Below are 13,309 nucleotides of genomic sequence, written 5' to 3'. Positions count from 1 at the left end.
CAAATACTCGTGTTTATGTTATTATTCGATTCAGTTCACAGTAACATAATATTAACCGCACAATATTAGCTTTAGTTACATAATGGAGGGAGTCAGGCATGCCAATGTTATTAACTAGTGGAAAGATAATCGGATATATTTATAGCTGTAGTTAATATGATAGGCTCCGGTAAGTCCCACGTCATAAAGGTGGAATATGACTCTCATTGAACTACAATTACAAGATTGAAAATACTGAACGGACTTGACACCGATAAATAATTTACTCTCGATCGTCAGTTTTATTTTGGTACTTGTTTCGGTAATTTTGGTAAAACCCGTTTTTTTTTTTTTTGAGGGCATTCATGAAGAGGGGTACAGGTGTAAGAGTGTACCTACTTATCTGTAAAAGCCTGAAGTATGTGTCTACGGCACGAAAAATTATTAAAACCCGAATTGAGAACCTCCTCTGTTATGAGAAGTCGGTTAACAATGGGATTGAACTATGAAGTCAAGATAGGATAATAAATTTAACAAATGTAACAATTTGCAATATATTTATTTATTGTAATGCTCCACATAATTTAGATCGGTTCCAATTTGAATAAAGCCATTGATTGTCGAAAACAAATGAGTGCCAGACGTATCGTTTAATCTGTTCCAAGCATGAAAGCAGAGAAATCCTTCTCATATTCTCCTTTAGGATCGAACTTGGCGCGGAATTTCGCGAAGTCATCAGGTTTCTTGTCACTCAAGGCTTTGACAGTCTTCCTGACATTCGTCCTCTGTATTCCTGAGCATTTAGCACACGCTGTTTGGATTACCTCGGGAAGAAGTTCTGAAAAGTCAAAACACATATTAAGTATTCCATTACCTTCATCAGCTTCACTGGTTTGTGTCAATTGCTGAACACAGGCTAATGAATTGAACTTCTTCAGGTTTCCTTCTCAAATCCCTGGCCTATCCTGACCTACTTTTACATTAATGATACCTAATATCATGAATGTAAAAGACTGAAGCATACCTAGATTCTTATTATTAACATGGAGTTGGTGTCAACTATATTTGATTGGTTATTTCATTATGGCTTAAGTCATTGAATACCGTTTGAGCTTTTAAAATTATGGCACAGTTTTTTTATTCATCCGTTATAAAAACGAAGCTATACTAAACAACTTTGAAAATCTAACTATGTATCTGTTTTAGAATCTGTCTAAAATATTTTACTTATTTTAAACATTTGAATTTTTGATTTTCAAATCTCAAAATGTTCCCACAGTTAGGGTTCCTAAAGATAGATTTACGTCTAGGACATAGATAATCATGATAAGCAATTATGAAATATCGTGGAAACTATTGTTAATTTACCTGAAATGACGTGCGTAAGGTATTTTGAAATTATAATAAGATTTTATATTTATGTAAAAACTCACAAAAATTATAATGTTAAACATAATTGTGTAAATTTTATTGAACTTATAATAATCCCCCCTAGATAATTTGCTTAATTTATGAAAAAAAAATACTTTTAACATTTTTACTTGTAACAACTAAGTTCTTTGGTCACTTAGATAGGGAAAATAACAATAGCGTATTTTTTAAAAAATTAAAATTAATGCCTTTTTTTTTAACGACGTCAAAAATCATCAAATGACCTCTCCCGCTGTGGGTTAGCAGCGGTGAGGGAGTGTCAGACTCTTACTGACTAAACACCGTCATGTTCCGTCATAGGCCTTTTATGTACCAGGGCCGCGGTATCTCTTTCGAACAACCCGCAGCCTAAAATTAATGCCTCGGGTGGATTTACTCAAGAAATTCCCAGGGGTTATCAAAAATACCGTAGTGAGCTTAGGTTTAAGCGCCTACTGCATAAGTATGATTGCGCAGACGCGACACGAATCAGCAAGGCTTTTTGTAGGCACATTTGAAATGCATCTAAACATTTTATCCCTGATTTACTAATGCCGATTCCATCCTTGCATCTAAGAGTCACGTGTCTTTCTCACGTGTGAATTGCACAAGAGTTATTTATATTCTAAATAAACCTTTATAAATTGCCAAAGTGTATCACTTACTTTTAAAATCCTCCGAATGCTCCACAGTGCAGGGTCCATTATCCAGCATGCAGTCAATATAAGCTGTGAAGAGCGCATCATCGCCAATGATCTTATCCACATCTAGTTTGTCGTACTTTTCGTCGTACCCCAGTGCAGAGGGCGCCACTAGTGCGAGAACTGCTACCAACAGGACATTCATGTTGATTCCTTCTGAAATTGGACATTTGCAAAATGTGTCTTATCTATAGAAACATAAAGTGCCTTTTGTAATGGCATAAATATTGAAACTTTTAGAGGCAAGTAAAGTTCTAGCGTATGTTATATGAATTTTAGATTTATTGATTTGAGAACATCATGAGAACATCACCAACTGCACGATTATTTGAATTGATTATAAGATTAAGACTCTAGTTTTGATAAATAATTCAAAACTATGAAAGGTAGTTTGTGTTTAAATATATTTTTATCGTTAAGTTTGTTTTAATATTTAAAAAATGTAAAAAATAAGTTGAATACAGACTGAAGAATGGGACTTCTTGATGTTCACAGTAAAATAATATTTTGACTATTGTCTATTTCTGTGAAAAGTAAAACTTCCTGGTAAAGATGACGCTTTTTGCAGGTTTTTTCAGTCTCTTGCATGAACAGGAGAATTAAAATGATATTTTTTCATTAGATTGCATTTGTAGATTGCGATGACAATAAGTTAATTTAATTCAATTGTTTTTGGTTTTAATTTAATTTTGGCTTTAAAAATATGACAATCAGCAACAGGAAATATATTTAAAAAAAATATATTATTATATTAATATTTTATTGCTTTACTTACCAAAAATTCTTCTGTTACTCTTGTTCTAAAAACCACCAAAGTACTCTATGCCTATGGGACCATTCAACATATTTTATACTGCAACGCACGGATATATACAATTATTATAATTTCCAAAAATATGAAACACTATTGTTCAGTGTAACCTCATTAGAACATAATTCTGTAAGATAAAATGACTGATATTATAACATTGACCTTGTATGACAAATCTGCTGGTCATGAATGCAAAAAACTAAATCTACATTAATAAATTACATGTAAAAAAAATGTGGTTGTAGGTACTGTTTTTTTTGTTGAAACTGAAGTAAACGTACTCTCCGCCTAAGTCTATCTCATCACCCGAGCCTTTTCCCAACATAGGTCGGCTTTCAGTTTAACCTGTTGCAGTTGAGTACCAGTGTTTTACAAGGAGCGATTGCCTATCTGACCTCCACAACCCGGCAACCTATTACCCCGGTGGTAACCGTCTAAGTCTGTCTGCTCGATACAATTGTTATATGCTTAGCGGCTTGACTGATTCTGATAAGTAATTAGTTAGTAACGTAATTTTCATATTAGAAAAACCTACGGTTATGCAAAAATAAAGGCCCTGAAATTCTTTTACGCTACGTTCGACGCTGCGTGGCAGCCCAAGCTAGTTCGACATTGGTACCTATAAATACATGGAGATAAAATCGATGTAAAATATCGGAAATAAATACATTAATGGCAGACCATTTAGTTGAATGGGCCATGAAGAATTATGGCCCTATTACAAAGGATGGTTATCGAGATCGATATATCGAAGGTAATGTTATAGGTCAAAGTACGTATACCAGATGACTGGACTGCAAAAATCATCTAGTCACTGTTTTACCTTATCCTGTTATAAATTGTTACCTTTGCAGCATGGAGATCAAGCCTTTGTTGACAAGACAGTTCATCTGTGATTTTGGATCATGGATTCTATGGTGACGGCAATTATTTTAGCTAGTTTACATTTATAGATAGGTGTACATTTAGAAAATTGCACAATGTTTACCGAGTACGGAAAAATGATCTTACTTGAAGAATAGATCTGAATTACATTATTGATATTTTGACAAAATACCAAAGTGTTAAGAATGCGAATCAGTTTAAAGGAGTGTGTATCAATAAAGAATGACATAAATGGCGCAGGCAAGAACACTGGACCATGCAATTTTGGTTTTCTAGAAGCCAAAAAACTAACCTTTACCTAAGACACCACAGCAGGAGGCAACACTGACGTATTTACCTATATTTAAAAACATTTGCATTTGAAATAATTGCAATGTAAGTTACCCGGTTCTATACCTACTAATCTATACTATATTAAAAACGAAATCTGTGTTTGTTTGTTTGTTTGGTTGTAATGGATAAACTCAAAAACTACTGGACCGATTTTAAATATTCTTTCACCATTAGAACACCTATATTATCTGCGAGTACTCATCCATCCTCCGAGCCTTTTTCCCAAACTATGTTGGGGTCGGCTTCCAGTCTAACCGGATTCAGCTGAGTACCAGTGCTTTACAAGAAGCGACTGCCTATCTGACCTCCTCAACCCAGTTACCCGGGCAACCCGATACCCCTTGGTTAGACTGGTGTCAGACTTACTGGCTTCTGACTACCCGTAACGACTGCCAACGATGTTCAATGACAGCCGGGACCTACAGTTTAACGTGCCATCCGAAACACAGTCATTGGTGTCTAAGATATACTTAGAAAGTACATACAAACTTAGAAAAGTTGCATTGGTACTTGCCTGACCTGGAATCGAACCCGCGCCCTCATACTCGAGAGGTTAGTTCTTTGCCCACTAGGCCACCACGACTTTTTATCTGCGAGTACTATAGGCTATATTTTATCCCGGTATGGGCAGTAGCTCCTACGGGACGCGGGTGAAACCGCGGAAAAACGGCTAGTGGCTTATATAATTACTCTTTTATATAACGCAGGATCAGAGTAAATAATAAGGACATGATGTTGAAACAACCGTTGCGTGTATGCTCGAGACGTAAGCAAGAAAAAAAAATCAGTTTGCAGATAATAACATTACAAGATCTCATTTCAAGATTACGATGGATAAACAAGTTACTATAAAATATATGAAAATCAAATCAGAATTCAGAGCTCGGGAGTTTGTTCCACCATTTCTTCCTCAAAGCAAAAACACATAGGAATTGGTGAAGAGTGGGCCTTTTTGGGGGCTGTCGTTTCTAAAACCTGACCTTCCAAAAGTGCTGATTTTCAGCCTACTTTGAACAAAAGACTTTTTATCTATGAATCAACAATACTGAGGAAATATATACCTGTACGGAAAGAGTTAGGTGAGATGCAATAAGAAAAGCCCTGTAGAAGATTAAAGCTGATGCGCATGATTCAATTCCTTCTCTTCCGTTAATGACTCATACATTACGATGCTTATTTTTTTGTGTGCACATATATTATTTTTTACTACGTATTTATACAGATTAGTAAAGTGCAGTTGCGAAGTCCACAAAAAGTTCAATTAATCAATCTACTTTTGTGCGGTCATGAGTTTGCACTTTTGGAGCAGCTAAAACTTGAAGTCTTAGAAGCTCTAAGCCATTTCCTCATTTGCAACCAGGAACTCTAATGTCCTTACAATTGTTGCTAAAGTGGCTTAATTGATATGGTTACATTATCTCGGAATTTTCCTCTTCTTGTGTTAAAAAATGGTTAGACTGTAGTAGTGTAGTCCCACGCGCACCTATATATAATGTTAGATATAATCGAGGAACTATTGTGTTCTTCATCAGTTGTCAGCACTGTGGCAAAGGTAGGTCATGCTTCTAAAGATTATTAAAATGTATTAAAATTAATAGTATTTATTTTAATAATTACTAAGGCTTACCCAGTGCAAGTGTTTGCTTTAGCGCAATCAAGTTGTCTTCTCAAAAAAGTGTTGAACTCGTTCCAGGACTTAATAGTGCGCTGTCTTCTGTATCAAATTCTATCATTTATAACTGTGTTTATTTAGAACGTTTCCAAATTGTCACTCACTTTTTACTTGTGGTATTCCTATTGTAATTTGATGAAATTAATTTCAGTTCTAATAAATACTACGCCTTGCTATATAATTGTTATTAGAGAAAGACTTTGCCATACTTTTTCCAAATTGTTGCAAATACATGTTATATTTTTCTCCAATACCACTATGTACTTAACGATATTATTTTTTTCCAGATCCAAAAATGAAAGTTTTCGTGGTGTTATCCGTCCTGATCGCCTTCACGGCTGCAGCCAGTCTGACACCAGCTGAGTTGGACCTAGTAGAGGCTTTCGACTACGAAGCTCTCTTCTCCAATGATGAGCAGAGGAAACTGGTGTTTGACTGCATGCTGGGCAAGGGGGATTGTGGTGATTACCAAAAAATGGCAGGTGAGGAAAAAGTTATGATGGTTTATGTAAAAATGGTCAAGATAGGGTTTTGGCCTATATATTATTTTGATGTATCAGACTTAGAAAATTTCTTTATTGTCATTTTTAATACCACGATTAATACTTACTTGGGTTTTCTTAGATACCATAATGTAAAAATTAAGAACTAATCGCTCCAAAATAAGTTCTCCAAAATTAATTGTCATTAATTGTTATTTTTTGTTTTAAAATAAAAACATAAAATAGTATTCCTAACTAATACACACTGTTGGTCAAAGCCTTTGACCCATTACCTCATACCTAGACTTATAGAGACGATGTAACTCCTTAACTCATATTATTGTAATTATTCCAGAAATTTCACGAAAGGTTCTAGAGAGTAAATGTGCGGACTGCAGTCCTTCACAGAAAGCCAAATACGAGACTGTTTTGAAAACCATTCAGACCAAATACGAGCCTTTTTACAACGAACTCTTGAAGAACGTGGCAGCCAAAAAGGAATAAGTTTTTAAAATAACCTATCTCATATTTTTATTGGACGTTTTTAAGTGAAATATTTTATGTATCGACGTTATCATTTCAAATAAATCATTTAAAAAAATCAGTTCAGTGTTTTTCTTTATGTGGAAGTATAATTGAAATCACGTGTACACTACCACACATTTTGCGCCTTCAATAAAGACTTGAACAATATCATCGCGAGTAACTTTGCTCTATAACTTTAATAGGCACTTATTTTTATATTTTTTTGCATGCAGTTCAAATGCATGATGAATATTTGTTTCATAAAATAATGTTTTTGAATTATATATTTACATATTATAAGACTAAATCAATAGGTGACTTTTCTATCTATTTATTTCTACTTTAATATGATAGGTAAAAACAACGCAATAGTTATAATTACCTGCCTCTTTGAATGTCTTGCTCGTTAAGCTTTCACGCATTAACTGTTTACAATCACGAACATGGGTAATTAATAAAAATGAGCAACGAGGTACTCATCTTTCTAAGTAACATGAATATTGATAGGTCCGATAGCACCCATGTTCTACCTACTTTGTCTTCATACATTCAATTTTCTAACCCCGGTATGTATATATTTAAATGTTTATATATAAGTATGTATAGGCTTCTAAAAAAAGAATGTTGTATTTAAGAATATTTTCAGAAAAAAATATCATTCCATTTTCTAGATATTCAATTATTTATCATTTCCTGGCCACGGGTGCTTTCGTCGCGTCGGATTGAACGCATGTTATTGTAACTCTACATATACCCCAAACCGTCGTCTTCAAGCACTCTACCTATTAAAAAAACTGCATCACAATCAGTTGCGTCGTTTTAAAGCATACATTAGGATATATGGACAGAGAAAGCGACTTTGTTTTATAGTAAGTAGTGATTTAGTGATTTTTGAATACCCATTGGCATTAGTGACCAAGGAAACATTAGTAGATTTTTGCATCAAATCTACTTAGATTACACTTAGATAGAATCTCATCTCAGGTACTAAAAGCATCGAAACTTGCTCACGTGCAAAGCTGCAACAAAAAACCTATACTGTTATATTCAACGTCATTGCCAATCCTATCTCTATTGAACAGGTCGCAAATATACCGTTTGCGGTTGGCTAACAAACCTACAGACCTACTTTTAAAGCAACATGTTGGTCTATGTTTACTACAGCAAAATTAACTATGAAGAACAAAGGCAGTATCATTAAGTAGCTCTGTACTAATAGGCTAAAAAGTAGGTATTGTTTTAATTATGTAAGTTTTGGGGATCTAAAACTCAAAGATAGATGAAGGAACACAGAAGACTCTGCAAAAGTTTGACGGCTATCCAGCAAGTGAGAGAATTCGTTTCATCCTCTCGCCCTTATCCTACTTTTCATTAGGGATCGAAAGACGAAGTCTTCTTTTTCCATGTCTCTTAACTGTAAATATCTCAGAAGTAACTTTACTTCCAGCCATATCGTCTTATGTTCAACAACCACCGTATCCTTGGACTTCGCGTTCTCTTTTTATCATCATCCACGTTTATGCGGATGACCTTTTAATAATTTATCCGTTGCCAAGCAACGAGAAAAACTTTTGATCATGATCAAGTTTCCTGGTTGAGTTTATTGACACCTTGTGGCTAAAATTAGAATCTTTGTGCAAAACGTGTTGATCCAAAATTAGAACCGCGTGCAGGATGCATAGGACTTCATTTATATGCTCTCCCTTACATACATACATTACATTTTTAAGCGAGGATCATCGTGTATCGATGTGTACTTTTGGTATCTCTTTGCTTACTTTTAGCCCGAGCTAGCCGAACAACCTGATTTTAATCATTCTCGTTTTGCTTAGAAAAAAAACCGTAGCAGTCAAAGGGTTTTTTTTTTTAATCATTTCATCGTAGTAGATTCAATTTGCCAAAAACCTCATACCCCAAAAATTGACACTCAAGAAACTTATAAGAAACCTCACCAAGATGTAAGTACCTACATTCAGGTACAACAATAACAAACCTTATGTCACGTCCACATGCTGGAATGTTTATGTTTATATCAGAGCCGGGGTGAACAACTTATTGACTCCCCATACCAAACCTGTTCTCAATCCCAAATGTTTTTTATCTCTTGTTTATTCCAAAGGACCTTTTGCTTATCCGAACAGCCACAGTTATAATAACGGGTTTGAAACAAAGGAAAACGGTTTACAGTTAGGTTGCGACTAAGTTCTACAACGGAGTCTTTATGGTAAATACAAGGTAGACTAAAGGTTATGGCACATTATAGCGGCACCGCAACAGCACGGCTCCACACCAGCATTTAAGTTGTCATTCAATTTAGAGCATTAAATCGTGTATATTATAATATATTTCGTAATGTCAATATGAAAAAGCCAACGGCGAGCAGTCAGCGTGCTTGCCGCTTCCACACAACTCGACTCGCCGCCCGCGTGCTGCAAGCGAGCGGTCCTCATGCGTACAGCGCGCCGACGGCGTGCTAATTGCGCGCCGACTCCGAGCCGGCAGCGAAACAACGTCATTACGTCGTGTTCGATCATAACATCAATCATAATCGTCTTAAAATAATATTGAGTTTGCGGTGACAGCAAGCTTACACCTCGCGGCCGGCGCGCGGCCGGCGCGCCGACGGCGAGCGGACGGCGCGCCGACGGCGAGCGGACAGCGCGTGGTTGGCGCGCTGGCAGCTAGCCGTAGTCTTAATTCGAGGCGACGCCGTGCTGCAGCCGTGCTGTTGCGGTGCTGCTATAATGTGCCACAAGCTTAAATGGGTTTTCTTGTAGACCCTTTTATATGCACCTAAAATGGGAACTTTATTGTTGGGGCTAAATAAGGCTGTCAAGCTTTTTAGTCGATTTAAATTGTTCTACATAGGTACATATGTAGCTTTGTAAGAATGCACTTTAGATTATTTCTGGTTTATTTTGACAATAAATAGCTGGTTTACCCAGAATAGTTTAGTAGGTAAGTATGTTATGTGAAAAACTTTAGGTATAGGCATCGACTTATTTCTAGTTAATTCTACAGTTAAGATTTTAATTGCACGTGGTACAAAGTTGACGTAATTGTTAAGTACTTGAGCATGCGCATATTTTTTGCTTTACAGCAGCAAAATATACCAACTTATTTTATAAAAACCTGTAGAAGAATCTGGATCCAAGTATTTCCTGGTTATGAATATGATTGAAATTAAAATGCAAAAAATGTACCTAAGAACTGACCAAGATGTTTAGTGCATAGTTTAAAATTAAACGGTTCTATCAGATACAAAAAAAGTAGCACGTTTATTAGAGGAAATGCATTAAAACAAGGACTAAAAAGTGCAAAAAGAAACAAATGCAAATCTTGTACCACACAACGAGATCAAATCCATGCAATGAATATGATTATTAGTGCGCAGTACTTTCTTCGCCGGGTTTTTTGTATGCAGCCCGTTACATCGACCCCAGGCCGACAGGTTTGAGAAGTTCGCACCCCGCCATGGGACCCGGCCATGGGCCCACGGCCACCAGCCATTGCGACAGTGGACGCCGTAGGAGCAGCACTTCACAACTTTCTTTCTGTGAGTATTTTTCTATTAAAAGCTTCTTAGAAAGTGTAGAAAGTGAGCGGTTTGTAGTTTTGGTTTCGTAGAAACGTGTTCGAATTGTGTGTTTACTTTTGTATCGATTCCGGGATTTGTTTATTGATTTAATTTACTTTTCTCATTCAATATAAAAGTATTTAATATTTTGGTTTTAAATATGTAATTAAATATTGAAATAATTATATTGTTAGTCTACCCGACATGGCATTGTATCTAAGTTACGATCGGGGCAACAAGAACATTATTTATCGATCGATAAGTATCGATTAAAGTTTCCGATACGATTGTAAACAAACCCTGATTATATGTTATTTAAAACAATGTGATATTTTGTTGTCAACGTGAATTATACCCTATGTATCTTCAATTCTATTTATATTTACCTCTTAATTCACAGTATTCTCGGTTCTGCGTAGTAAGTCATTCTTTAGAATCCTATTTTTACCGGTATACGAGAAAGTGGAATAAATTGAAGCGACCGCGCCGTTCGACCTTGACATTGTATGTTAGTTTTGTTTCCTTTAACTTTCTTTGATCCCAATTCTAGTCTCAACCTGCTCATCTTTATTTTTACCGCGTAGCGTGAAGTTTTCTTCACCTATACCAAATGTTAGTTACTTTATAATAAAGGGATTCACAGTATAGGCATCTGTAGCATAAACACAGTAAACAGCTGATCTATTGAACTCATACGCCATACTTGCTCAGATAATGTATGCAAATTCCGATGATTATTCATTGAGATAATGAGAACAACAAGACTAATCCTTTTAGAAAAAACTACGCTGTTTCCAAGACAGGAAGTAAAACCTTCCTCCTTTGTAACTACTAACTTTAGTATTTCACTGTATTGTAAAGACCTTTAGACTTTTAGCTTTTGAGAGCTATTTATTTTGATAAGATGTGGAATCAAATTTATAGAATATTCGTATTCTCAACCGACTTACTTCAAATAAAGGACATTTTCCTCTATGTATGTATGTTTATGCGCGATTAGCTCACGTTTGGCTGATCATGTCAGCATGGTGTTTGGAGAAGATTGAAGGACTATTAGCCTTGCTATTTTTTTTTTCGAAAAAGTTTTATTTACATTGTTTCCGACCCCAAATCTTCGAAAGTTTCACACACCCGTCCCAACATTTTTCCTACTAATGCATTTTCTCACCAAAAGTTAACCAATTTCTATTTCTTAAAGTACCAGGCAAGCATAAAAATGAGGAGCTGGCTGATCTGCTTGTGCGTGCTGACGGTGGTGGTGACATGCCACTCGCAGGCCCCCAATCGCTACGAGAACTTCAACGCAGACGCCATCATACAGAACGACAGGATCCTCTTGGCGTACTACAAGTGCGTCATGGACAAAGGACCCTGCACGAGGGATGGGAAGAACTTTAAACGTGAGTTATTATAATAAACTAGCTGATCCCGCGAACTTTCTATCGTTTAAATGTTTCCCTGGACCTGGACATTTTAAAACCAAAATAAGCTAAATCGGTCCAGCCATTCTCGAGTTTTAGCCAGACTAACGAACAGCAATTCATTATTATATATAAGAATTGTTAATACGAACGCCACCGAAAAAGGCACTATCATCGGTTATTTGTTTCATTCTTATTGTTGAGATTTATGTACCCATATCTTAAACCAATTGCTGTCAAAGAAAAGGCAAAGCTGATCATGGTTAGGTGTAGAGTGACGCTGGCCGCTGACCCAGGCTGGATAGAGTACCTATCTACATAAAAGAAGTTTTCCTGACAATAGATCTTTGATACTGACTTCAACAAGTAGGAAAACTTTATACCTTAATTAAATGCTTTGCACGGACACAACTGATATTATTGTTAAATAAAACATTAAACTCTTGCCCCATTAGCTACCTCAAAAGTATGTGTTTACATCTCATTTACTGGAAAATAATTGAATTAAACAACTCTTTATTATAATTCTTATAGAAGACGCCAGTTAATTTGTATTCTAATCTCGTATTTTTATAAACATCACTAAAGATACTTAGTTTTTATTAAACAACCACAAAAACATGGAAAACTCCGACAACTTCAAATTGCATAATAGGTATAACATCCAATAAATACTATGAAGAAAATATAATAGACAATCAGAGTTCTGATCTTACTTTAAAGTTAACCTACCACTATATCTAGCTACCACTGACCAATAGGACATCAAAACTAGAGCATACCATACCAGTACCATCAACTAAATTCATTCCACGTTTGCTTCCAGGCGTTCTTCCAGAAACATTAGCAACCGCCTGCGGTCGCTGCAACCCCAAACAGAAGACAATCGTGCGTAAGCTACTTCTCGGCATCAGGTCCAAGAGCGAGCCTCGCTTCCTTGAACTGCTTGACAAGTACAACCCTGATCGGTCCAACAGAGATGCCCTTTACGCTTTCTTAGTCACCGGCAACTAAGCCATTAAAGAGATCACCCAAATTCATAACAGTAATTTGCTCAAACTGACCAGTTGTTTTGTGAAGCGTTTTCGAACAATGACTAATTACCGTATCAGGTCTGACCGACCAGTTTGATGATACCGTTGCTTTTACAGTATGATATTAATTAATTATTGTTTTGTTAACATCCAAAATAAGTAGTACGTTAGTGCTGTTTGCGTGAAGACTCCGTAAGATATTCATGGAATTTGTTTTAAGAAAATCTTTGAAATCTGTTAAAATGCATTTATAATTTATTGAATTGGTGTCAATTATAGATAGTTTTAAGTGTAAGGATAAGGTAATATAAAATATATTAAGTATACATTTTTTTTTCGTTTCATTTGATTTGATGTTTCATTCGACGACCTCGATGGCGCAATGGTCATCATGCCGGACCGCCGAACCTGAGGTCCCGGGTTCGATTCCCGGTTCGGTCGACATTTGTGTGATGAGCATGCTTGTTGGCCGTGGTCTG

The 13,309-nt window shown here is 36.0% G+C and overlaps 3 protein-coding genes across 5 annotated transcripts; 2 read left to right on the top strand and 1 right to left on the bottom strand.

The window, feature by feature from the left end:
* Positions 1-525: 525 nt before the first annotated feature.
* Positions 526-5,975, bottom strand: LOC124638431 (ejaculatory bulb-specific protein 3-like). 2 transcript variants are annotated; one of them, XM_047175396.1, is made up of 4 exons: positions 5,747-5,975; positions 2,866-3,028; positions 2,055-2,246; positions 526-817 (listed from the first exon to the last, which is right to left on the bottom strand). In XM_047175396.1, exons 3-4 carry the CDS (start codon positions 2,233-2,235, stop codon positions 630-632), a joined length of 369 nt encoding a protein of 122 aa, XP_047031352.1. In that variant the 5' UTR covers positions 2,236-2,246; positions 2,866-3,028; positions 5,747-5,975; the 3' UTR covers positions 526-629. The 2 variants fall into 2 exon arrangements, with proteins under 2 accessions (XP_047031352.1, XP_047031353.1); XM_047175397.1 differs by lacking the exon at positions 5,747-5,975 and adding an exon at positions 3,124-3,951.
* On the top strand, positions 5,538-7,116 carry LOC124638434. Its single transcript, XM_047175400.1, has 3 exons — positions 5,538-5,671; positions 6,079-6,273; positions 6,629-7,116. The coding sequence occupies exons 2-3, from the start codon at positions 6,087-6,089 to the stop codon at positions 6,775-6,777; spliced, it is 336 nt and encodes a 111-aa protein (XP_047031356.1). The 5' UTR covers positions 5,538-5,671; positions 6,079-6,086; the 3' UTR covers positions 6,778-7,116.
* Positions 7,117-10,270: 3,154 nt separating this feature from the next.
* Positions 10,271-13,161, top strand: LOC124638424 (ejaculatory bulb-specific protein 3-like). 2 transcript variants are annotated; one of them, XM_047175383.1, is made up of 3 exons: positions 10,271-10,354; positions 11,574-11,775; positions 12,623-13,161. In XM_047175383.1, exons 1-3 carry the CDS (start codon positions 10,286-10,288, stop codon positions 12,808-12,810), a joined length of 459 nt encoding a protein of 152 aa, XP_047031339.1. In that variant the 5' UTR covers positions 10,271-10,285; the 3' UTR covers positions 12,811-13,161. The 2 variants fall into 2 exon arrangements, with proteins under 2 accessions (XP_047031339.1, XP_047031338.1); XM_047175382.1 differs by lacking the exon at positions 10,271-10,354 and adding an exon at positions 10,965-11,351.
* Positions 13,162-13,309: the final 148 nt, after the last annotated feature.

Source organism: Helicoverpa zea, chromosome 17, assembly GCF_022581195.2.
Source record: "Helicoverpa zea isolate HzStark_Cry1AcR chromosome 17, ilHelZeax1.1, whole genome shotgun sequence".
Classification (NCBI taxonomy): domain Eukaryota; kingdom Metazoa; phylum Arthropoda; class Insecta; order Lepidoptera; family Noctuidae; genus Helicoverpa; species Helicoverpa zea.
Note: the sequence above shows the minus strand (reverse complement) of the source record. Positions and strands in the feature narration are given on the sequence as shown.

What these genes read in the sequence shown, in the direction of transcription:
- LOC124638424 (XM_047175382.1), top strand. Translation starts at nt 11,280, where the DNA reads ATGTGGAATCAAATTTATAGAATATTCGTATTCTCAACCGACTTACTT. An exon ending in TAAAGGACATTTTCCTCTAT is followed by an intron (nt 11,352 to 11,573) that starts GTATGTATGTTT and finishes TATTTCTTAAAG; the next exon opens with TACCAGGCAAGCATAAAAAT. An exon ending in GGATGGGAAGAACTTTAAAC is followed by an intron (nt 11,776 to 12,622) that starts GTGAGTTATTAT and finishes GTTTGCTTCCAG; the next exon opens with GCGTTCTTCCAGAAACATTA.
- LOC124638431 (XM_047175396.1), bottom strand. Translation starts at nt 2,235, where the DNA reads ATGAATGTCCTGTTGGTAGCAGTTCTCGCACTAGTGGCGCCCTCTGCA. An exon ending in GCATTCGGAGGATTTTAAAA is followed by an intron (nt 818 to 2,054) that starts GTAAGTGATACA and finishes TTGACTTTTCAG; the next exon opens with AACTTCTTCCCGAGGTAATC.
- LOC124638434 (XM_047175400.1), top strand. Translation starts at nt 6,087, where the DNA reads ATGAAAGTTTTCGTGGTGTTATCCGTCCTGATCGCCTTCACGGCTGCA. An exon ending in TGATTACCAAAAAATGGCAG is followed by an intron (nt 6,274 to 6,628) that starts GTGAGGAAAAAG and finishes TAATTATTCCAG; the next exon opens with AAATTTCACGAAAGGTTCTA.